This window comes from Pseudophryne corroboree, chromosome 11 (assembly GCF_028390025.1).
Source record: "Pseudophryne corroboree isolate aPseCor3 chromosome 11, aPseCor3.hap2, whole genome shotgun sequence".
Classification (NCBI taxonomy): Eukaryota; Metazoa; Chordata; class Amphibia; order Anura; family Myobatrachidae; genus Pseudophryne; species Pseudophryne corroboree.
In genome coordinates this window covers 150,813,640-150,836,948 of record NC_086454.1, presented here as the reverse complement: position 1 = coordinate 150,836,948, position 23,309 = coordinate 150,813,640, and the positions used below count along the sequence as shown (strand labels likewise).

At 46.1% G+C, this 23,309-nt stretch overlaps 1 protein-coding gene across 2 annotated transcripts in view; it reads left to right on the top strand.

Annotated features, from left to right (window-relative positions):
* The first annotated feature begins 1,467 nt into the window (after positions 1 to 1,467).
* LOC134969185 (sodium/calcium exchanger 1-like) overlaps positions 1,468 to 23,309 on the top strand; it is a 287,158-nt gene continuing 265,316 nt past the window's right edge. For both annotated transcript variants that reach the window (XM_063944963.1, XM_063944962.1), the window contains exons 1-2: positions 1,468 to 1,718; positions 7,595 to 9,357. In XM_063944963.1, coding sequence (XP_063801033.1) covers positions 1,710 to 1,718; positions 7,595 to 9,357 — 1,772 coding nt within the window. In that variant the 5' untranslated portion in view covers positions 1,468 to 1,709. The remainder of the gene's footprint in view (positions 1,719 to 7,594; positions 9,358 to 23,309) is intronic.

Here is a 23,309-nt window from a genome sequence, read left to right as displayed (position 1 = left end):
CCGGGGGGCCCTTGTGACACGTTTAGATACATTTGTCCAGAAGAAAATGCTAATTATATTCAATTGTTGGCAACTATGCACACCAGTCCATTACAGCCAGCATAATCTAGATCACTAGTGTCTCCGTGACATCAATTTAAAACTATATAGTCCTCTATGTCTTATTTGAGCCCATTTTAAACGGCTGACCTGAAAGTTCATTGATGTAGTAGAACCTGATGCTTTAGCATAAACAGGACAAAGTGTTGTTCTCAGATACTGTACTTTGGTACCAAGCATGTGCTAATAGAAGATAGACACATTAGCAGATGCTGGGTCAGGTGAGGTCTGGAGTTAAGTGATGTTCTGTAAAAAAAAAAAAAAGAGAAGTTTCAATATGATCTGGAAAGAGAGAGGTTAAGTGAATGACAGAGAATAATTATTGCTTAGAAGCTGAGGGGTTAAAAGATGCTGTAATAGGAGAGACACATTTTGGCAAGACTTAAATGTACTGTGATTGGTGACAGGTTAGACAATATATTTAAAGAGATGCCATTACATAATCGTGAGGAAAGTGGCAGGAAAAATAAACTAAATAAGGCTTTGGTACTTGAAGGGTTACGTAAAGCTGTGAAATGTGTGATACAGCTGAGGAAGTTTTGCTACGCCATAAACTGAAGCTTTACGATAATAAGAATTACACAATGTGTTCGTAGGCGCTAAGTGATACTTTGGGAGGGGTGAGTTAGAAATGTGTTGTCAAAGAAGAGGGGTTATATTTTGCTGTGTTATATAGAAGACGGGTTAATTGATGCCGTGGAAGACTTACATGATGCCGGGATGCTGGAGTACAAGAGGGGATAAAGGATGCTATGGTAGACATGGGGGTCACTCGATTACACAATGCTGGGTAGGAAGTGTCAATGAATCATGCTGCAATGCAGGGTAAAGCCATTCTTTGGCAGGTGAAAGGTTAAATGATACCCTGGCAGGCAGGGGATTAATGCCTGTTATAAATCCTGTCACGCTTGTTACAGTCACTGTCAGGGGAAAATGGTCTCATTTGTAAGCTGGATTTGAAATTTACTTGTGCATATGGACATTTACTGCATGTATAAAAGAGAGAGCGTATCATTCTGCATAGGTTTATCATCATATGTTTGTGCTTGGATCAGCATACGTCTCTCCACTGATATACATTCTCTATGTACATACAGTACACTGCATAGACACTCATATCGCTTATATTCAGCATGTATTGCTTTAGCATCTTATACATAGTGTGAGCATATGTGTATATGTGTGTCTGCATATTGCCATATATTGGCTATGCAGCTAGAACTATAATATACTGTATATCATAATATACAATCCGTACACTGTTACTCTTTTTCCCACGCTCTCATCTCTTTCACGTATATATAGTCCCTATTCTCACTCCCCCCTCCTTTTCACACACATACATTCTCTGTCTCTTCCATCCTTTCATTCCATCCCTACGCTCCTCTATCTCACACTCTTGCTTCCCCTCCTCTCCCTCCTTACAGTGCAGTGTGTATATGCTCATAGCTGCAGTATACAGGGACACAGAGATTTTTTTGTGTGGCACTGACAGAGACGCATACACTCATGCCTATTCACATGCTAGAAGACTTATGTTCTCCTCACACATGCGTGCTTTCACACATGCCAGCTTGTCGTGCCGCTGAGAGGGGGATGCACAACGGTGGATGCACAAGGTGATGACTCTTTGCAAATTTTGGGGGAGAGGGAAGATTGGAAGGGTGGGGAGGAGGTCTGCAGTATAAGCAGAGGAGAGGGGAAAGTGAATCAATAAACCCCCAGTATTATGGGAATTATCAGGAAGCGTGTATCGGAGAGAGGCAGGTGTGGATTCGGAGAAGGAGATGGAGAGAAAGGAGGTGAGAAGGGGTAATTGACTGTAATAGACAAAGGTTGAGCAAGGGAGATAGACAGAAGTGTACAATTAGAAAAGCTGGGTTAGGATAGTGGGTCAGGGTACGAGAGGGACGTTAAGCACTAGCGGAGATCATGAGAGACACAATCACACATAGAAATATAATTAACTAAGGAGAATGTGAGGAAGATGCAGTCACGAGGGAAAGGAATTTACCAACTTATAGCAGAGAGTGTGTCAGAAAGAGAATCTGGGAGACATGGGACAAGGCAGACTGAGGAGATTATAAGCTTATTATTCAGACGAAGAATGTGATCAGAAAGAAAAAGGCCTATGTGAATTCCAGTGCTAAATGCCTAAGGGTAAAGCGATCTGAATTAGAGGCAAACGCACTTATAAAATAAATGAATACAATGGAGGAGGGATAAAAATGTCACTTAGAAAGAATGAGATACATCGGTTTTACAATAGCACAGGGAGAGAAGTCTGCCAGTACTTCAGGTACAGTGACGGGTGTCAATCATCCTGTCACACAAGTAGCTCCCAAAGTATGTCACAGGAGAAGCTTTCTTAGGCAGTCAGCGGTACACAGACTGCCTGCAGATAGGCAATAGTACAAGGGATTCCTCAGTTCATTAGTGTCAGTATTGGGGCAGGCGTTTGTGTAGAATGTCATTATCAGGCGTGGAAAAGGGGATCCTTCAGTAAGTCAGTGTCAAACACATGTAGGGGCTAATTCAACATGTCAGTGTCAGACATTGGGCAGGTGTTTCCTCAGTATGTCTGTGTCAGACATAGAAAATGGGTTCTCTTTCTGCTTTCCAGAATCTGACATGGGACAGGGATCACTCAGTGTGACAGTGTCACTTGTGGTGAAGGGGTTCCTTCGGTTTGTCAGTATCAGAAATGTCAGCTTAAAACATGCGTTTTCCCAGTACACCCCTATCAGGCGTGGGATGAGGGCTCCACAAATACAGGATAGGAGTTTACTTGTTATGACAATAGTAGATTGAGGACCCTGCTGAAATATCCCTGTCTGTCTTGATCTTCCCAAGTTTCCTGGTCCAGAGTTAGAAGAGAGACTCCATCATTATGTCCATATGAGAGACAGCATGTCTGTGTCATGCTTGGGAAAAGTGTTTGTCTTCTACAGTATGTCAGTGGCTGGGAAGAATTGGGAATCCCTCAGTATGTCGGTGTCATGCTTGGGACAAATGTTTGCTTGGTTTGTCAGTGTTTGAGGTAGAAGTGGGAATCCCTCATTTGTTCAGTGTCAGGGACTTTCTTGTGTCAGGGGTGGAAGGAGGACCTCTTCCTTAGTGTCATGTGGGATATTGTCTCACTTATATTGTAGTGTTGTCCATTGCACTGTGTGTGAGTTCAAGGGTAGAACATGGTCGCCAGTATCCACTGTCCAGTATTAGACAGTACTTCCCTTAGTGCAGTAGTTTTAATTATTGACAAGTTTTCCCTTTATAACATATGTCAGTGTCAAAGACTGGACAGTAGATACCTCAGATTGTCAATGTCAAGGACTGAACAGGGCTCCTCCAATATGTTATTGATTCACTCTTAGTAAATAGGCAAGGGGCTCCTTCTGTGTGTCAAGCTTTTCACAGGGCTCTCTGAGGGTGTGCACAGAATACTGTAGGTATTCTTTATTCAGTATGTACCCTCAATGTGTCCAGGACACTAATGTGTCAGAATTTGGATTGGGGCACCTTCCGTGAGTTAAATATATGACATGGGCTCTCTCACTGTGCCAGGGATAATTTGAAGGCTTCCTTAGTATGTCAGGGCTACAACAGCAGCTCCCTTAGCGTGTCAGTGATTTGACAGATATCAGCGCCTTCAGTGTTCCAACAAAATATATGGTCCCCTAAGAATTGCTTGGATGGGTGAGCACCTTGTATCAGAGACAGACATTGGGGTTCTCTGTGTGCAAGGAATTGAAATGGGGATCCCTAGGTGTGTTGGACATAGGATGGGTACTATAGGTTGGGGTCCCTCTTTGTGCCACAGTTTGCTAGGCGTAGAATGGGGCCTCTCATATGGTGTAGGTGATATAATGGAGGTCACTAGTGTGGAAGTAGCCTGCTCAGTGTTTTGGGATTTGAAGTGGGCGCCTTTAGTTTGTCAGGGATAAAACAAGTGGTCAGGGTAGTGTAGTGCTGTGTAGGGGTTTCTCTTTACATTCCTGTGTTTGTTTTATTAATGTACTGTAGGTCTTTCATAAGAATTGTTTATTTCCTCCAGAATGTAAGCTCTCAAGGCACCTGGAATAATAAACCCATATGGAATATGCCTGTAATTTATTTGCCATTGCTACCCAGGGAAAAAAATAGCATAGTGCAGTTTTTATGGACTCAGTTATTTTAAATGGCAAAGTGGCATCCCAAATTTCTGGTGCAGCCATAGAAAACCTTAAATACATTGGTGCTACACTGCTAGTGGAACAGAACTGTCACAGGCTGTATCAGGGATTTCACAGATGACCTATTTGAATTTCAGTTTCAGTGGGTGTGAAGACAGCAAGGGTCACAGCGGCCAAGTAAAAATGACAAGGTCTGAATTCTCTTTGGGACCACAATGCGAGAAACATTTCAGCTCAGGGTCCATGAGCATCTAGGTTTCTGTGCATGCAGAATCTATTGCCAGGCCCTGTGGGAAGAGACCTTATGGGAAATCAATGCAGGCAGAATATGTCTGATCGCAAAGTACATACAGAAAGGCTTTTCTCAATATAAGAGGCAATACTAGATTAGGGAAGGTAAACTAGGGGTTAACGCAGTATGGTCCTATAGCTGACTTAGATGTAATGTATTAAGGAGGAGATATGAGAAAGGGTCTCCCACTAGAGAACACTGAAATGTTTATTTTAATGACCTCTGGGGACATCAGCTTGAATATATAAATCTATATAAATATATGTTATTGAGAAAAGCAACTGGATTTATTTTAGGGGCTGTTAAAAATATATTGACTGCAATTGGAAATCATTTACATATCAGGAGATGGGTGGGATCCATGTAAGGTTGTGCCCCAGGTCCCATGATCTCCTGGTTACAGCTCTCTTTTGTAGACATTCTGCACCATTATGATAGCGTCAAAAGTAAATGAGTTCTCAATATACAAAATGCACAAGGAGCCCATGACATGTCAGTCAAGAATAGGATACAGTTTGACACCAAATCTAATAATACATGCTTTTGCATTAATCATTTTAGAGTGTTACAATAATGCTTCACCCATAGCAAAAATTGTTGCACAATTTATCTTAAACGTCCATAATTCATAAATTAAAATACTGGGCCTCATTTAAGGATAGCAGCACCTTCACATGGTGCAAACCTAGCATGTAGGGAAAGCAAATCTTGCTATTCCATGTTTGTACACAAATACTGAACAGCTTTATTTGTTCACTGCGACTTAAGTTGAGCCAGGAAGCCCCACTCCCCATACATACACATCTTACATTTTAGCACTGTCGACTCCTTGAGATGTGCAACTGTGCACTTTCTACCTGTATGCACTCCTATCTTTAAATTAAGACCTCTGTTGGGAATTGCCGTCACTATGGGGGTAATTCAGATCTGATCGTAGTAGCAAATTTGTTAGCATTTGGGCAAAACCATGTGCACTGCAGGGGGGGGCGGATATAACATGTGCAGAGAAAGGTATATTTGGGTGGGGGGGTGTTCAAACTGAAATCTAAATTGCAGTGTAAAAATAAAGCAGCCAGTAATTACCCTGCACAGAAACAATATAACCCACCCAAATCTAACTCTCTCTGCAAATGTTATATCTGCCCCCCCCCCCCCACAGTGCACATAGGCCCTCATTCCGAGTTGTTCGATCGCTAGCTGCTTTTAGCAGCATTGCACACGATAGGCCGCCGCCCTCTGGGAGTGTATCTTAGCTTAGCAGAATAGCGAACGAAAGATCAGCAGAACTGATAATAAATAATTCTTTGCAGTTTCGGAGTAGCTCCAGACCTACTCACAGATTGCGATCAGCTCAGTCCGTTTAGTTCCTGGTTTGATGTCACAAACACGCCCTGCGTTCAGCCAGCCACTCCCCCGTTTCTCCAGACACTCCCGCGTTTTTCCCTGCCACGCCTGCGTTTTTTTAGCTCACTCCCGGAAAACGCTCAGTTACCACCCAGAAACGCCCCTTTCCTGTCAATCATTCACCGATCAGCAGAGCGACTGAAAAGCGCCGCAGAATCCACAGCAAATCTGCTAAATTTTTAGTTAAATAACTAAGCGCATGCGCCCTGCGTGCCTTGCGCATGCGCAATTAGCAACAAATCGCAGCATAGCGAAAATCAGCAACGAGCGAACAACTCGGAATGACCCCCATGGTTTTGCCCAAATGCTAACAAATCTGCTGCTACGATCAGGTCTGAATTACTCCCTATGTCATTGTCAGGATTGCGATGTCAGAGATACACCCAGGAGAGACCCTCAGTCTGTCATTGGTGGTCTAAAAGAGGGATTTTCTCTGTCTGTCATTTATAACCTGGATATCATTGCTCCGGGCCTGTCAGGATTACACACGTACATAAACTCACATTATTATTCAGTGCGTACCCCATAGATATTATAGGAGGTACAATGTTTATCATTCAGCTTGTTAGGGGTAATACATAAAATAACATGTGTAACTACAGGTATTAGCTGCCAGCTTGAAGCATGTGCCAAACCTGATTTGGTAAAGGGGTGGCATACAGCAGAATGGACATGTAAATTTGTTAAAGTGGATGAACACTACATGTAGAATCACAATATATTTAAACATTGGCAATGAGTAGTAGTACCTAATCTATAGAGGGCAACAGGATTACATGTAAAGTGATCAGGTGATGTTTAGATCTACCGTAGTCCTTGATTGCCCTCTTCTGCCAGGTATGCCCACATTCTACCAAGCCTCCCAGCCAATCCCAGTAAATATGGTTTCCATTCTCATTGCAGTAAGCAATGATGCCCACACACAAAGAGAGCAATGCGTCTGTCATTACTATACACTAAGAGCTTGTCCATATGAAGATTTTGTATGTTTACATTTCAAACACAACAGAACACAAAAATCTACCAAGGAAATAGGTCAAGACCTGTTAATTTGTATGCAGTACCACGTAAACTGTACTCACAAACAACTGTAATATACATGCCTCAGAGATTACCTTGAAACAATGATGCAGACCTCATTAGTGTTTGTGAAGGAGGAGCAATGATGAAAGGAAACACAGACCAGGAGATAAATAGAATTATTTCTAGATATTTTGCTAATAATTTAGGGCTGACAAACTTGAGACTGTAGACATTTCTTAGCCTTTAAAACCCTTCTGTTCTCTTGCTATATATATCTAGGGTCAAATGTAATATCCTCCAGGATGCGTAAAGAGCTGATATTATGACAATGTCACCAGCAATTTTAGGCAAAACCAGTTTGGCTTAAAAAAAAAAGTATCTTTGAATCTTGCAGATAAATTGCCAAAGAACTTTGTACTTTTTGCAACCAGCAGATCACTACATTTGGCACTCACAAGCCACACTTAGATTAATATGTAGCCTTTAACTATATGGACTATAAATGTAAAAAAACACTCATTTAATTTTCATCATATATAAAATATAAGTTACCTTTGTCCGTCACTGTCACACACAATTACCAAAATTTGTTTTTCATTTTCAGGTGATCCAACAGTTACCTATCCCTCTCTTTCCTTCTCTTTCCACCATGTCCTTTTTCCTTCTTTCCCTGTTGCTCCTCCCTTCAACCCTTATTGCTTCTACATCTTCTCCAAACTCTTCCACCTGTGGACCAAGCCCTGAACAAAATGGAGAGTGTGCAGATGGTGTTCTCCTACCTGCATGGCTACCACATCCCCCCTCTACAGGTGATCGGGCAGCACGTGCCATTGTTTACTTTGTGGCACTTGTCTACATGTTCTTGGGAATGTCCATCATAGCTGATCGCTTTATGGCATCCATTGAGGTCATCACTTCCCAAGAACGCAGAATCACATTCCGACGACCAAATGGGGAGGTGACTGTGACAAGTGTACGTCTTTGGAATGAAACAGTTTCAAACCTAACGTTAATGGCGTTAGGCTCCTCAGCTCCAGAAATTTTGCTTTCCATAATTGAGGTAGTTGGAAGAGGCTTTGAAGCAGGTGACATGGGCCCCAGCACCATCGTAGGCTCAGCTGCCTTTAACATGTTTGTGATAATTGGCCTTTGCGTGACAGTAGTCCCTGATGGTGAGAGTCGTCGAATCCGTCATCCACGTGTCTTTGCAGTCACTGCATTTTGGAGTGTCTTTGCCTATGTTTGGCTTTTCCTGATTTTGTCTTGGTCTTCTCCTGGAGAGGTTGAGGTGTGGGAAGCTCTCCTGACATTCTTCTTCTTCCCAGTGTGTGTTCTGCAAGCCTGGCTGGCAGATAGACGTTTGTTGTTTTACCGTTTTTCAGGACGAAGGGAAGGTCGAGCAAAGTATAGGGCTGGCAAAAGCCGAGGAGTTCTTGTAGGTGCAGAAGATACAGGTGGTCAAGAGGATGTAGGGGAAATGAGAATGGCTGGTGGTGAAAGAAGCGCAGATTTTGAAGAAGAAGAAGAAGAAGAGGAACGGAGGGATATGGCTAGAGTATTTAAAGACATGCGTCAACGATATCCTGGAAAAGACATGGAACAATTGATGGAGTTGGCAAATTACCAGGCACTTGTGCAGCAGCAAAAAAGCAGAGCATTTTATAGGATTCAGGCCACAAGGATGATGATTGGTGCAGGCAATGTACTAAAGAAGCATGCAGCAGATCAAGCAAGGAGGGCTTTGACAGATGGTGGATCCAGAGATGGTGAAGGGGGTGGGAGAGGGGAGGAAGAGGAACGTTGCACAGAGATGGAATTTGAACACACGCATTACCAATGTTTTGAAAATTGCGGAACAGTTAGTGTGTGGGTTTTGTGCAAGAGAGCAGATGGTGAAGGGGCAGTTCAGGTAGATTACAGGACTGAAGATGGAACAGCCAATGCAGGGTCAGACTATGAGTTGGCAGAGGGCACACTTGTGTTCCAGCCTGGAGAAACTAAGAAGGAGCTACGCCTGGGTATCATTGATGACGATGTATTTGAGGAAGATGAACATTTCTATGTGCAACTGAGCAATCCACGCAGGGCAAGAGGTGCAAGGGAAGGATCGAGTAGAGTAAAGCTGGGTACTGGGAGGAGAGCCACAGTGACTATATTTGATGATGATCATGCTGGTATCTTTAGCTTTGAGTCAGGAAGTATGCGGGTGAGTGAGAGTGTTGGCACCATGAGGGCAAAAGTGGTGAGGGGATCAGGAGCAAGGGGAAAAGTTGTCATACCTTACAGGACCAGTGAGGGAACTGCAAAAGCAGGAGAGGACTACCTGGAAATGGCTGGAAAAGTGGAATTCCAAAATGATGAGACCACGTGAGTATAGAACCTTCCTAATTATAAATACAAGCACACTTATCAGATGTTTGTAGCAAACCTGTGTGCCTATCGTTTGGCAATATTCCTCACAGGTTTCATGCACCATAAATTACTAAGCAGGCCATGATTTGTATTGTAGCTGAAGCTATATAATGCATGCTATGCATACAGAATGATGAAATTGTAATGTGTGTTAAATGCAACAAACCCCCCCCCCCAGCTTATTAACATTCCAATCATACGACATGATAGGCAAAGAACTTTATTAAGATTACATTGAATTTAAATTGGTGCACAACAATAAAATCCACTAGTTTATTGGAAAGCTACAGTTTAAATACAAAACCATTCACTATGAAATTTTCAAATGAGTATGTTCATTTCCAAATCATTACTGTAGTTAAGATATTAAGAAATAAGTGTAGTACTGTGTGCAATGCATCCATATGTGATATCCTGCCGATCGTGATCTGTTATAGCTATGTTTTATGTATAAACCCAGGAGTGTTCTGACAAAAACTATAAAATATATGGGGTGGGGTGGGGGCAGTAGCTGAACTGCCACCCCCCCCCCCCCCCAACATGAGTAAATGCAGGTGTTCCCTCTAAACACTACGAACACTAGCAATAGGAACAATCATAATCAACTCTGCTATTTCATATAGAGTCAGATTGAGGTTCTTAGCATAATGTTTGTCCTAAAAATATGTGCCCATCTACCACGGCCAGGTGAACTCATCAAGTGGGTCCCTAACATTCCTAAAGTTCAGGTCCAGAGCACGGGAACCCCTGGGCTAGCACAACCCAACCACCCAAAGGTGGCCAAAAATTATGCTAAGAACCTCAATTTTACTTTATGTTTAGAGTGTTCAGAGTGTGTGCCTACATTTTCTCTTTTTTTCTGTGAAAAACGTACAAATGTAAATGATATATTTACAGATTATTTTTATTTTCTAAAAGAAATGGATTCAACATTGACATTTTTAGTTTAAGTGGAATATATTAACACTGGATATCAGTGTAACCTCTTGGGATCAGGTTTTATTAGGAAATTCTGCTGAAACCTGAAGTTTGAGTTATGGGTGGAATTATCTTCTAATGATGATGGTAGATGCAGTTGGAAAACATTTGCTGCATAAGCATAATTTGTGTCAGTATCCTGTGTTACACTTCACGATCCCTTGTGTTTTGGGAAGTAGTGTGGTGCCCCTTTAGGTGGCAAATCTGTGCACATTGATAAGCTAGATGCACGTTTAAAAATGCTCTATAGGGGGTAATTCAGTCCTGATCGTAGCAGCAAATTTGTTAGCAGTTGGGCAAAACCATGTGCACTGCAAGGGGGGTAGATATAACATGTGCAGAGAGAATTAGATTTGGATGGGGTGTGTTCAAACTGAAATGTAACTTGCAGTGTAAAAATACAGCAGCCAGTATTTACTCTGCACAGAAACAAAATAACTCACCCAAATCTAACCCTCTCTGCACATGTTATATCTGCCCCCCTGCAGTGCACATGGGGGGTCATTCCGAGTTGATCGCTAGCTGCTGTCGTTCGCTGCGCAGCGATCAGGCAAAAAAATGGCACTTCTGCGCATGCATATGCGGCGCAATGCGCACGCGCGTCGTACTATTGCAACAAATTATGTAGTTTCACACAAGGTCTAGCGAAGCTTTTCAGTCGCATTGCTGGCTGCAGAGTGATTGACAGGAAGAGGGCATTTCTGGGTGTCAACTGACCGTTTTCAGGGAGTGTTAAAAAAAACGCAGGCGTGCCAGGAAAAATGCAGGCGTGGCTGGGTGAAAGCAGGGCGTGTTCGTGACGTCAAAACAGGAACTGGATAGTCTGAAGTGATCGCAAGCGCTGAGTAGGTCTAAAGCTACTCTGAAACTGCACAAAATTATTTTGTAGCCGCTCTGCGATCCTTTCATTCACACTTCTTCTAAGCTAAATACACTCCCAGTGGGAGGCGGCATAGCGTTTGCACGGCTGCTAAAACTGCTAGCGAGCTAACAACTCGGAATGACCAACATGGTTTTGCCCAACTGCTAACAAATTTGCTGCTACGATCAGGCCTGAATTACACCCTATGGGCCTAATTCAGATTTGTACACACATGCCTACACAGCTGCGATATTTTAGCCGCCCAGAGAAGAATAGAGACGCCAACTGGAGTCATCGCAAAGTCTTTAGCCCTGCGTACGCATACGCAGCATTGGCGCAGTAATGAGGAACATCGACTCCCCGAGTGAGTTTGTTGTCATGCAGACTGGACGCGGCGGTAGCGATGCTGCAGGACCGTAACTAGGGGGGGCGCTAAGGGGGCATGCGCCCCAGGTGCAGGATTTGAGGGGGTGCTGAGGAGCTACAGAAGAGCAGGGTTTATGGGATGTTGTTTTTTTACCGACAGTGCTGTGCTGCTCCAGTGAGACAGCAGACGGCTCCTGGGGCAGTGTCTCTGACCCACCTGTCTGCCCGGAGATGGCTCCGACGCTGTGAGGGTGAGCTCCAGTACCTGGAATCTCTCCAATGCAGGCTACTGTCTTAAACTCTCTTCTTAGCCATGCAGTGCTGCGGCTAGCGTGCAATGCAACATACAAGCTATAGAAGCGAGCTCTTGGTGCTGTGTGTTTCAGCAGGCTATGATCCCTGCTGCCTGCCCAGCACCAACCAATAACTAGCTGCAGGCTACACCACATTGCGAGAACACACTGCCCCAGGCTTATGCTTGTTAACAGGTGCAGTCACCGATGTTACAGAAATCAAAGGCTCACTTTGCTAGCTATTCACTTGACAGTGGAAACTTAGAGCCTGGACAATCTCCAAATCTCACCAAGTATCACTACAACAGCTTTGTGGTGAGTTTGAAGACAGACTTTATTATCGGCACTGTGCTCCCAGTTAGCAGTATCAACCTCCGCTTTGCCTCCCAGATGGGGGGGATTTGGTGTAGCTTATAGGGGGATGTATTGTAGTGATGTAGTGTACCATATAGGGTATGTAGTGTAGTAATGTATTGCAGTATATAGGGGCATGTACTGCACTGATGTGGTGTAGCATATTAGGGGATGTAGTGTAGTGATGTAGTGTAGCATATAGGGTATGTAGTGCAGTGCATAGGGGCATGTATTGTAGTGATGTAGTTCAGCTTGTAGGGGATATAGTATAGTAGAGCAGTGGATAGGGGAATGTAGAGGAGCATGTATTTGAACAGGCAGCTGGAGGTGCATGTGACCCATAGGGCATTTGAGGCACATAGCGGAATATTGTCCAATAGTATCCCCTTTTTCTCTGACGTCCTAGTGGATGCTGGGAACTCCGTAAGGACCATGGGGAATAGCGGCTCCGCAGGAGACTGGGCACAACTAAAGAAAGCTTTAGGTCACCTGGTGTGCACTGGCTCCTCCCACTATGACCCTCCTCCAAGCCTCAGTTAGATTTTGTGCCCGGCCGAGGTTGGATGCACACTAGGGGCTCTCCTGAGCTTCTAGAAAGAAAGTATAGAATTAGGTTTTTTATTTTCAGTGAGACCTGCTGGCAACAGGCTCACTGCAGCGAGGGACTAAGGGGAGAAGAAGCGAACCTGCCTGCTTGCAGCCAGCTTGGGCTTCTTAGGGTACTGGACACCATTAGCTCCAGAGGGATCGACCGCAGGCCCAGCCTTGGTGTTCGGTCCCGGAGCCGCGCCGCCGTCCCCCTTACAGAGCCAGAAGCAAGAAGGTCCGGAAAATCGGCGGCAGAAGACATCAGTCTTCACCAAGGTAGCGCACAGCACTGCAGCTGTGCGCCATTGCTCCTCATACACACTTCACACTCCGGTCACTGAGGGTGCAGGGCGCTTGGGGGGGGCGCCCTGAGCAGCAATAAATACACCTTGGCTGGCAAAAATACCACAATATATAGCCCCAGAGGCTATATATGTGGTAAATACCCCTGCCAGAATCCAGAAAAAAGCGGGAGAAAAGTCTGCGAAAAAGGGGCGGAGCTATCTCCCTCAGACACACTGGCGCCATTTTCTCTTCACAGTGCAGCTGGAAGAAAGCTCCCCTGGCTCTCCCCTGTAGTTTTCAGGCTCAAAGGGTTAAAAAGAGAGGGGGGGCACTAAATTTAGGCGCAATATTATATATACAAGCAGCTATTGGGGAAATTTCACTCAGTTATAGTGTTAATCCCCACATTATATAGCGCTCTGGTGTGTGCTGGCATACTCTCTCTCTGTCTCCCCAAAGGGCTTTGTGGGGTCCTGTCCTCAGTCAGAGCATTCCCTGTGTGTGTGCGGTGTGTCGGTACGGCTGTGTCGACATGTTTAATGAGGAAGCTTATATGGTGACGGAGCAGATGCCGATAAATGTGATGTCGCCCCCTGTGGGGCCGACACCAGAGTGGATGGTTAGGTGAAAGGTATTAACCGACAGTGTCAACTCCTTACATAAAAGGGTGGATGACGTAACAGCTGTGGGACAGCCGGCTTCTCAGTCCGCGCCTGCCCAGGCGTCTCAAAGGCCATCAGGGGCTCAAAAACGCCCGCTCACTCAGATGGCAGACACAGATGTCGACACGGAGTCTGACTCCAGTGTCGACAAGGTTGAGACATATACACAATCCACTAGGAACATCCGTGACTTGATCCCGGCAATAAAAAAAATGTGTTACACAATTCTGACATTAACCCTCTAAAAATGGGTTTTTATGTTGGGGAGAAAAAGCAGGCAGTGTTTTGTTCCCCCATCAGATAAATGAATGAAGTGTGTGAAAAGCGTGTGTTCCCCCCGATAAGAAACTGGTAATTTCTAAAAAGTTACTGATGGCGTACCCTTTCCCGCCAGAGGATAAGTTACGCTGGGAGATATCCCCTAGGGTGGATAAGGCGCTCACACGGTTGTCAAAAAAGGTGGCACTGCCGTTTTAGGAACGGCCACTTTGAAGGTACCTGTTGATAAAAAGCAGGAGGCTATCCTGATGTCTGTATTTACACACTCAGGTACTAGACTGAGACCTGCAGATCGTGCTGCTGCAGCGTGGTCGGTGACCCTGTCAAACATGAGAACATATTAAAGACGTCGTCTTATATATGAGGGATGCACAGAGGGATATTTTGCCGGCTGGCATCCAAAATGAATGTAATGTCCATTCTGTCAGGAGGGTATTAGAGACCTGTCACTGGACAGGTTTTGCTGACTTTAAAAGGCACATAGAGATTCTGCCTTATAAGGGTGAGGAATTATTTGGGGATGGTCTCTGGGACCTCGTATCCACAGCAACAGCTGGGAAGAAATATTTTTACCTCAGGTTTCCTCACAGACTAAGAAAGCACTGTATTATCAGGTACAGTCCTTTCGGCTTCAGAAAAGCAAGCGGGTCAAAGGCGCTTCCTTTCTGTACAGAGACATGGGAAGAGGGAAAAAGCTGCACCAGTCAGCCTGTTCCCAGAATCAAAATTCTTCCCCCGCTTCCTCTGAGTCCACCGCATGACGCGGGGGCTCCACAGGTGTAGTCAGGTACGGTGGGGGGCCGTCTCAAAAATTTCAGCGATCAGTGGGCTCGCTCACAGGTGGATCCCTGTTTCATTCAAGTAGTATTTCAGGGGTACAAGCTGGAATTCGAGATGTCTCCCCCCCGCCGTTTTCTCAAATATGCCTTGCTGACAACTCCCTCAGGCAGGGAGGCTGCGCTAGAGGCAATTAATAAGCTGTATTCCCAGCAGGTAATACTCAAGGTGCCCCTACTTCAACAAGGACGGGGTTACTATTCCACACGGTTTGGGGTACCGAAACCGCATGGTTCGGTGTGACCCATTTTATATTTAAAATCCTTGAACACATACATAAAAAAATTCAAGTTCAAGATGGAATCGCTCAGGGCGGTTATTGCAAGCCTGGACGAGGGGGATTACATGGGATCCCGGGACATCAAGGATGCTTGCCTGCATGTCCCCATTTACCATCCTCGCCAGGAGTACCTCAGATTTGTGGTACAGGATTACCATTACCAAGTCCAGACACTGCCGTTTGGACTGTACATGGCACCGAGGGTGTTTACCAAGGTAATGGCCGAAATGATGATACTCCTTCGAAAAAAGGGAGTTTTAATTATCCCGTACTTGGACAATCTCCTTATAAGGGCAAGGTCCAAGGAGCAGTTGCTAGTCGGGGTAGCACTATTTTGGAAAGTGCTACAACAGCACGGTTGGATTCTAAACAGTCCAAAGTCACAGCTGGTTCCTACGACACGTCTACTGTTCCTGGGGATGGTTCTGGACACAGAACAGAAATAAGTGTTTCTCCCGGAGGAGAAAGCCAAGGAGCTGTCATCTCTAGTCAGAGACCTCCTGAAGCCAAAACAGGTATCGGTGCATCATTGCACGCGAGTCCTGGGAAAAATGGTAGCTTCCTACGAAGCAATCCCATTCGGCAGGTTCCATGCAAGAACTTTTCAGTGGGACCTGTTGGACAAGTGGTCCGGATCACATCTTCAGATGCATCGGCTGATAACCCTGTCTTCAAGGACCAGGGTATCTCTGCTGTGGTGGCTGCAGAGTGCCCATCTTCAAGAGGGCCGCAGGTTCGGCATACAGGACTAGGTCCTAGTGACCATGGATGCCAGCCTTTGAGGCTGGGGGGCAGTCACACAGGGAAGAAACTTCCAGGGACCTTGGTCAAGTCAGGTGACTTCCCTACACATAAATATTCTGGAACTGAGGGCCATTTACAATGCCCTGAGTCAGGCAAGGCCTCTGCTTCAAAACCAGCCGGTACTGATCCAATCAGACAACATCACGGCAGTCGCCCATGTAAACCAACGGGGCGGCACAAGAAGCAGGATGGCGATGGCAGAAGCCACAAGGATTCTCCGATGGGCGGAAAATCATGTGTTAGCACTGTCAGCAGTGTTCATTCCCGGAGTGGACGACTGGGAAGCAGATCTTCTCAGCAGACACGACCTCCACCCGGGAGAGTGGGGATTTCATCCAGAAGTCTTCCAAAGGATTGTACACCATTGGGAAAGGCCACAGGTGGACATGATGGCGTCCCGCCTCAACAAAAAGCTATAAAAGATATTGCGCCAGGTCAAGGGACCCTCAGGCGATAGCTGTGGACGCTCTGGTAACACCGTGGGTGTACCAGTCGGTTTATGTGTTCCCCCCTCTGCCTCTCATACAAAAGGTACTGAGAATAATAGGAAGGCGAGGAGTAAGAACGATACTCGTGGTTCCGGATTGGCCAAGAAGAGCTTGGTACCCAGAACTTCAAGAAATTATATCAGAGGACCCATGGCCTCTGCCGCTCAGACAGGACCTGCGGCAGCAGGGGCCCTGTCTGTTCCAAGACTTACCGCGGCTACGTTTTGACGGCATGGCGGTTGAACGCCGGATCCTAAAGGAAAAGGGCATTCCGGAGGAAGTCATTCCTACGCTGATTCAAGCCAGGAAAGATGTAACTGCAAAACATTATCACCGCATATGGCGGAAATATGTTGCTTGGTGTGAGGCCAAAAAAGGCCCCAACAGAGGAATTTCAACTAGGTCGATTTCTGCATTTCCTACAAGCAGGAGTGTCTATGGGCCTAAAATTAGGCTCCATTAAGATACAGATCTCGGCTCTGTCGATTTTCTTCCAGAAAGAACTAGCTTCAGTACCTGAAGTTCAGACATTGTAAAAGGAGTGCTGCATATTCAGCCCCCGGTTGTGCCTCCAGTGGCACCTTGGGTTCTCAACGTGGTGTTGAGTTTCTTAAAATCACATTGGTGTGAGCCACTAAAAACCGTGGATCTAAAATATCTCACGCGGAAAGTGGTCATGTTATTGGCCTTGGCTTCGGCCAGACGTGTATCAGAATTGGCGGCTTTGTCATATAAAAGTCCTTATCTGATTTTCCATATGGATAGGGCAGAATTGAGGACTCGTCCCCAGTTTCTCCCTAAGGTGGTATCAGCTTTTCACTTGAACCAACCTATTGTAGTGCCTGCGGCTACTAGGGACTTGGAGGATTCCAAGTTACTGGACGTAGTCAGGGCCTTGAAAAATTATGTTTCCAGGACGGCTAGAGTCAGGAGAACTGACTCGCTGTTTATCCTGTATGCACCCAACAAACTGGGTGCTCCTGCTTCTAAGCAGACTATTGCTCGCTGGATTTGTAGCACAATTCAGCTGGCGCATTCTGCGGCTGGTCTACCGCAGCCAAAATCTGTAAAAGCCCATTCCACAAGGAAGGTGGGCTCATCTTGGGCAGCTGCCCGAGGGGTCTCGGCTTTCCAACTTTGCCGAGCTGCAACTTGGTCAGGGGCAAACAGGTTTGCTAAATTCTACAAAATTGATACCCTGGCTGAGGAGGACCTGGAGTTCTCTCATTCGGTGCTGCAGAGTCATCCGCACTCTCCCGCCCGTTTGGGAGCTTTGGTATAATCCCCATGGTCCTTACGGAGTTCCCAGCATCCACTAGGACGTCAGAGAAAATAAGATTTTACTCACCGGTAAATCTATTTCTCGTAGTCCGTAGTGGATGCTGGGCGCCCATCCCAAGTGCGGATTGTCTGCAATACTTGTATATAGTTATTGCCTAACTAAAGGGTTATTGTTGAGCCATCTGTTGAGAGGCTCAGTTATATTCATACTGTTAACTGGGTATAGTATCACGAGTTATACGGTGTGATTGGTGTGGCTGGTATGAGTCTTACCCGGGATTCAAAATCCTTCCTTATTATGTCAGCTCGTCCGGGCACAGTGTCCTAACTGAGGCTTGGAGGAGGGTCATAGTGGGAGGAGCCAGTGCACACCAGGTGACCTAAAGCTTTCTTTAGTTGTGCCCAGTCTCCTGCGGAGCCGCTATTCCCCATGGTCCTTACGGAGTTCCCAGCATCCACTACGGACTACGAGAAATAGATTTACCGGTGAGTAAAATCTTATTTTAATTTTTATTTTGATAATCTAATTATTTTAGTTTGACAAGGTTTTTCTTTTTTATTTGGGTGGGAGAGGTAGTTTATGGGGCGGGCGCCTAATTACTGCCTTGCCCCAGGTGACAAAAATCCTGGTTTCGGCCCTGGATGCTGGCACCATGTTTCTCTATGTACATGATCGCAGCTGAATGCACATACACGCCCTGAAAACATTTGTGACACGTCTACTTTTTTGCCGCCACTCCTTGTTACCTTCCCCAAACAGTCCCTTCCTGTCAATCACTCTGCATTGAAATTCTCGCTGCGAGTGGCATCGCAAAAGTACATTGACGCGTGTGCAGTGCGATCGCAGTGCATGTGCAGTCTAACGATAATAGCTCACTTGCGTAAACAGCGGCATTGCATACAAATCTGAATTAGGCTCTTTATTTGCTCCTGATCTTAAACTACAGATTTAAAGTAGTTTTCAGGTACATCTTTGTTCATATGCAAAAGAAGACATATCTTTACTTAAATTAGGCCATAGTGGATAATATGATGGGTATGTGTACACTTGAAATGTAGTGTATTGTACACTAAGATCAACTGACGTAACCAGCAAGTTCCATTTTTACCTAGATCAATATTGTTTTATAAGGGATATTAAATAAGATCAGGCTGTGCAGTTTTGCTTTTTTTGTGCAGTAGTGCGTAAAGACAGCAACACTTGTGAAATGCAGAATGCACTTGTTACCACTTTCATTTTCATGCTGTGTAATGAGATATTTAAATGAACTTGAAGCTGTAGAAATTGCACTTGATCTTTTAGAATCTTGGTTGTTTCTTATCTCAAACATCGGTTTATACTTTCAGTTGGTGGTTTTTTCATCTCCAGGCTCAGTCTATTTGGGAATGCAAGTGTTTATATCCACCTTATAATCAGGGATGTAGCGAGGGTGGCTCCGGTGAAGCGCGAACTCTGAGTGCTGGAAATGTTAGAGGGTGCGCCGCCTATCCCCTCCCCGCCCCCCCTCCACCCGCTATACCGCGGACTGCTGTATAGGCTGGCAGCTGCAGAGAGGAGGAGAAGCAGAGGGACACACACTGACTCGGACTCGGGAACTAGGTAGGGAACGGCAGGTGAGATGCAACAGTAGGAGACACTGACAACCAGCCCTGGTTGCTGCAGCACCTATTTCTGCCCCGGCTGCTGTAGCACCTCTCCCTGTCCCAGCTGCTGCAGCACCTCTTTCTGCATCAGCTGCTGCAGCACCTCTCTCTGCCACAGCTGCTGCAGCACATGTTTCTGCCTCGGCTGCTGCAACACCTCTCTTTGCCCCAGTTGTTGCAGTACCCTCTCTACCCCAGCTGCTACAGCACCTCTCTCTACATTGATGCTGCAGTACCTCTCTCTGCCCCAGCTGCTGCTGCAGCACCACCTCTCTTTGCATTAGAAGCTACTCAGAAGATCAGTGGTGCAACCGATGTGCGTCTGATGGTGCAATGGTGCGTCCTATTTGTCTGATGTCCGATGGTGCGTTTTTGTACACAATCAGCAGATTAGAGACATTGCCAGTGCGTGACTCTGTACAAATCCCTGCTGCTGCAACATTAGTATATTTCCACAGAACCGCGGGGTACGAAATTGCTGTTGCGACGGGATTAGCGTGCGGCTCTGAATCAGACCTGTTGTTACCTCTGCAGCAGTGTACATATCTATCGGTCTACTTTGATATCTGCAAGACGAGAAATGGCACCTCACAGTAAGAGTAATATATCACCTTTTTATTATTATTATTTTTGTGTTAAACTTCAGTATATACGTACATTTAGGCATAGACGTATATCTTATTTGTAAGGGTTTTAAAAGATCAGTGGTTTAAGAAATACAATGGCGTAATAGACTTGTGAAAGTGAAGATTTGGCTAAATTGGGATTGATGCTCATTTGGGAGTTTCTCAGTGATGTAACAGATGAAGAGGTAGAATTTGGCAGTTGTAGCCAGGCATGTTAGATGATGATTAGGGATTTCCCTAGGTGTAGTACTTACAGTACTAAATAGCTGATTATAGTTTCAGGAACTGTAATTACACAAATAGACATTCTGACAAATTTAGTTGAGAATATCAATTTGTCTTTTAAATCCTTTGGACACTCACACATTTACATAATACAGACAGCGAATTGAGCTAATGAGTTCTCCCATATCGAGTATGTAATAAGGGCATTCAGGAACCTGGAGCAAGGCTTGAGGCACCCATCAGATTAAGAGCTGACACATTAAGCAGACAGAGCAGTATAGAGGTACTGTAGATTAGAATGTGCACACTGGGGGTGATTCCGAGTTGTTCGCTCGCTAGCTGCTTTTAGCAGCATTGCACACGCTAAGCCACCGCCTACTGGGAGTGTATCTTAGCATAGCAGAATTGCTAACGAAAGCTTCGCTAATTTTCTCGGAATGATTACCCCGCAGTTTCTGAGTAGCTCCAGACTTACTCAGCCATTGCGACCAGCTCAGTCCTTTTCGTTCCTGGTTTGACGTCACAAACACACCCAGCGTTTGCCCAACCACTCCCCCGTTTCTCCAGCCACTCCTGCGTTTTGCAACTCGAACGCCTGCGTTTTTCCGCACACTCCCATAAAACGTCCAGTTTTTGCCCAGGAACACCCACTTCCTGTCAATCACTCTACGATCAGCACAGCGATGAAAAAGCTTTGTTATGCCGTGAGTAAAATACCTAACTTTTGTGTAAAATAACTAAGCGCATGCGCTCTGCGAACCTTGCACATGCGCAGTAAGCGACTAATCGCAGTATAGCGAAAATCAGCAACGAGCGAACAACTCGGAGCGACCCCCACTGTCCATTATATTAGCACCCACTGGTGTTTTCCACTCCTGTGTTAAAGAGGGAGCACTAACAGTCACTTCCCCATAGAGCGTGACCCCAACATTTACAAGTCTCATATTGGGACAATATAGGTCTTGCACCCAATCCACCCATACCCCACCCCAAACACACACTTTTACCCAAACTCCATCCTATTTAAGACCCACAAATCGGGACTCTCTCTGAAAAGTCAGGACATTTGGGAGATCTGTATAGAGGCACGAGTCCTGTGCTGTCACTGTAGCAGATGGTGGCCTACCTAGTGTAGGGGGAAAGTTGAGTATTTGAGGAGGTGGGCAAACAACTCATTTTTGTCATTATTATTTATACAGCCCACTGAGCATGGTAACCTTTTGGCTCATTATAAGGCCAATTTCTGAATGATCTCAAATTTCCCATTACTTGTCATTTCTAAGTGTGGCAATTAAAAAAAATATATATTTTTCTCTCCGTTTATTAAAATGCTGCTGCTGTGACAGTGGCTTTAATAAGGGCTCTTCCCAGTGAAGACTAAAATATTAGTGACAGCTTACGCTTAAACAAACCCCCCCAGTCAGTCAGTGTATGCCAAATCCCCACCCCATCAGTGTATGCTAAATCCCCTTCAGTGAGTCAGTGTCAAATCCCTACCACCACCCTGGCAGTGTATGGCAAACCCCCACCCAGTCAATCAGTATATGCCAAATCCTACCCCCAGTCAGTGTATGCCAAATCCCTACCCTGTTAGTATATGCCCCCAAACAGTCAGTGTATGCCAAACCCCCCCTCCCCTTCCCCCCCATCCCCCAAGTCAGCTGTAGTGTGCTAGGAGTGGAGGGACCTGGTGCACAGCAGGGTTGAGTCAGAGTAGGTCAGAGAGAAGCAGATCCTAAGATGCGGGCTCTTGAGCCCCAAAACACAGTCCCAGTGGAGGTATGAAGGGGGTCCCAAAGGAGAGCAAAGGCTGTACTCACAAGCAGTCTCAGTGCAGGCAATCCTGACATCTCCCTAAAGGATGGCGGTGTCATCGCATTTATGGGCCTCAGACCGGGCTCCCGAGTAAAGGCAGAGGCAATGGCAGTTAGCAGGGGGGTTGTGATTGCACCATCGCCGGCCATTACTTCTGCCCACCGCAAACTCATCCCTCGGCTCTGTGTGGAAGGCCTGAGTCCCAGATCTTTATAGATGCTGTTGCTCCGCTCACCAAGTCGGCCCCTGATCAGCAAGGAGCCAACTGGAGCCTACAGATGGGATACAGTTAGGGAGGCCAATCCCGGGATCGGGATCGGCGGGATCCCGGGATTCAGGCCCAAAAATGCCAGGATTTGAATCCCGGGATTGGAGCCTCCAATCCCGGGATTCACGGGATTGCATTGCGCATGTGCAGTGAGGGAGGGTTGGTGTAAGTAACACTTACTATTAGGCGGGCGGCAGTATTAGGCGGCAATGTACACAGACCGCGGCGGCATTTCAAATGTAGCGCCGGCCGCCAGCCAATCACAGCTGGTGGACCGGCGGCCAATCAGGGCAGCGGCTCCTGATTGGCTGCCTGACTGCCCGTTCTGACTGACTGACGGCCAGCGCTACAATTTGAAAGGCCTCCGGCGAGCTCAGCGCGTCTTGTCCATGGCTGCCGCCCGTCTAATAGTAAGTGTAGTTTTACTGACACCAACCCTCCCTCACTGTGGTGCTCGCTTCAGCCTCCCTCCCGCTCTGCTTCCTACACCCTCCAGCGCTGCTCCCTAGTCCCTTCACTATACCAACTATCCAGCGCTGCTCCCTAGTCCCTACACTACACCCACCCTCCAGCGCTGCTCCCTAGTCCCTACACTACACCCACCCTCCAGCGCTGCTTCCTAGTCCCTACACTACACCCACCCTTCAGCACTGGTCCCTAGTCCCTACACTACACCCACTATCCAGCGCTGCTCCCTACAGCCTCCGTGCTCCCTCCACTCTTTTCCACTGCCCTCCACTCCCACTCTCCCTGCTCCCTACTGCAATCCCGGGATCCCGGGAATCCCGGGATTGAGCGTTTTTCAATCCCGAATCCCAGGATTGAAAAAACGGCCCGGGATTGGCCTCCCTAGATACAGTGGAAGGGATGATTGTGAAAGCCAAATACACACAGCTGTACAGAGAGAGCCGCATGCGTACAGAGTGATCCCCATGTACTGCAGGCTTCCTGTGGCGTCTCTCAGTGCCTTCT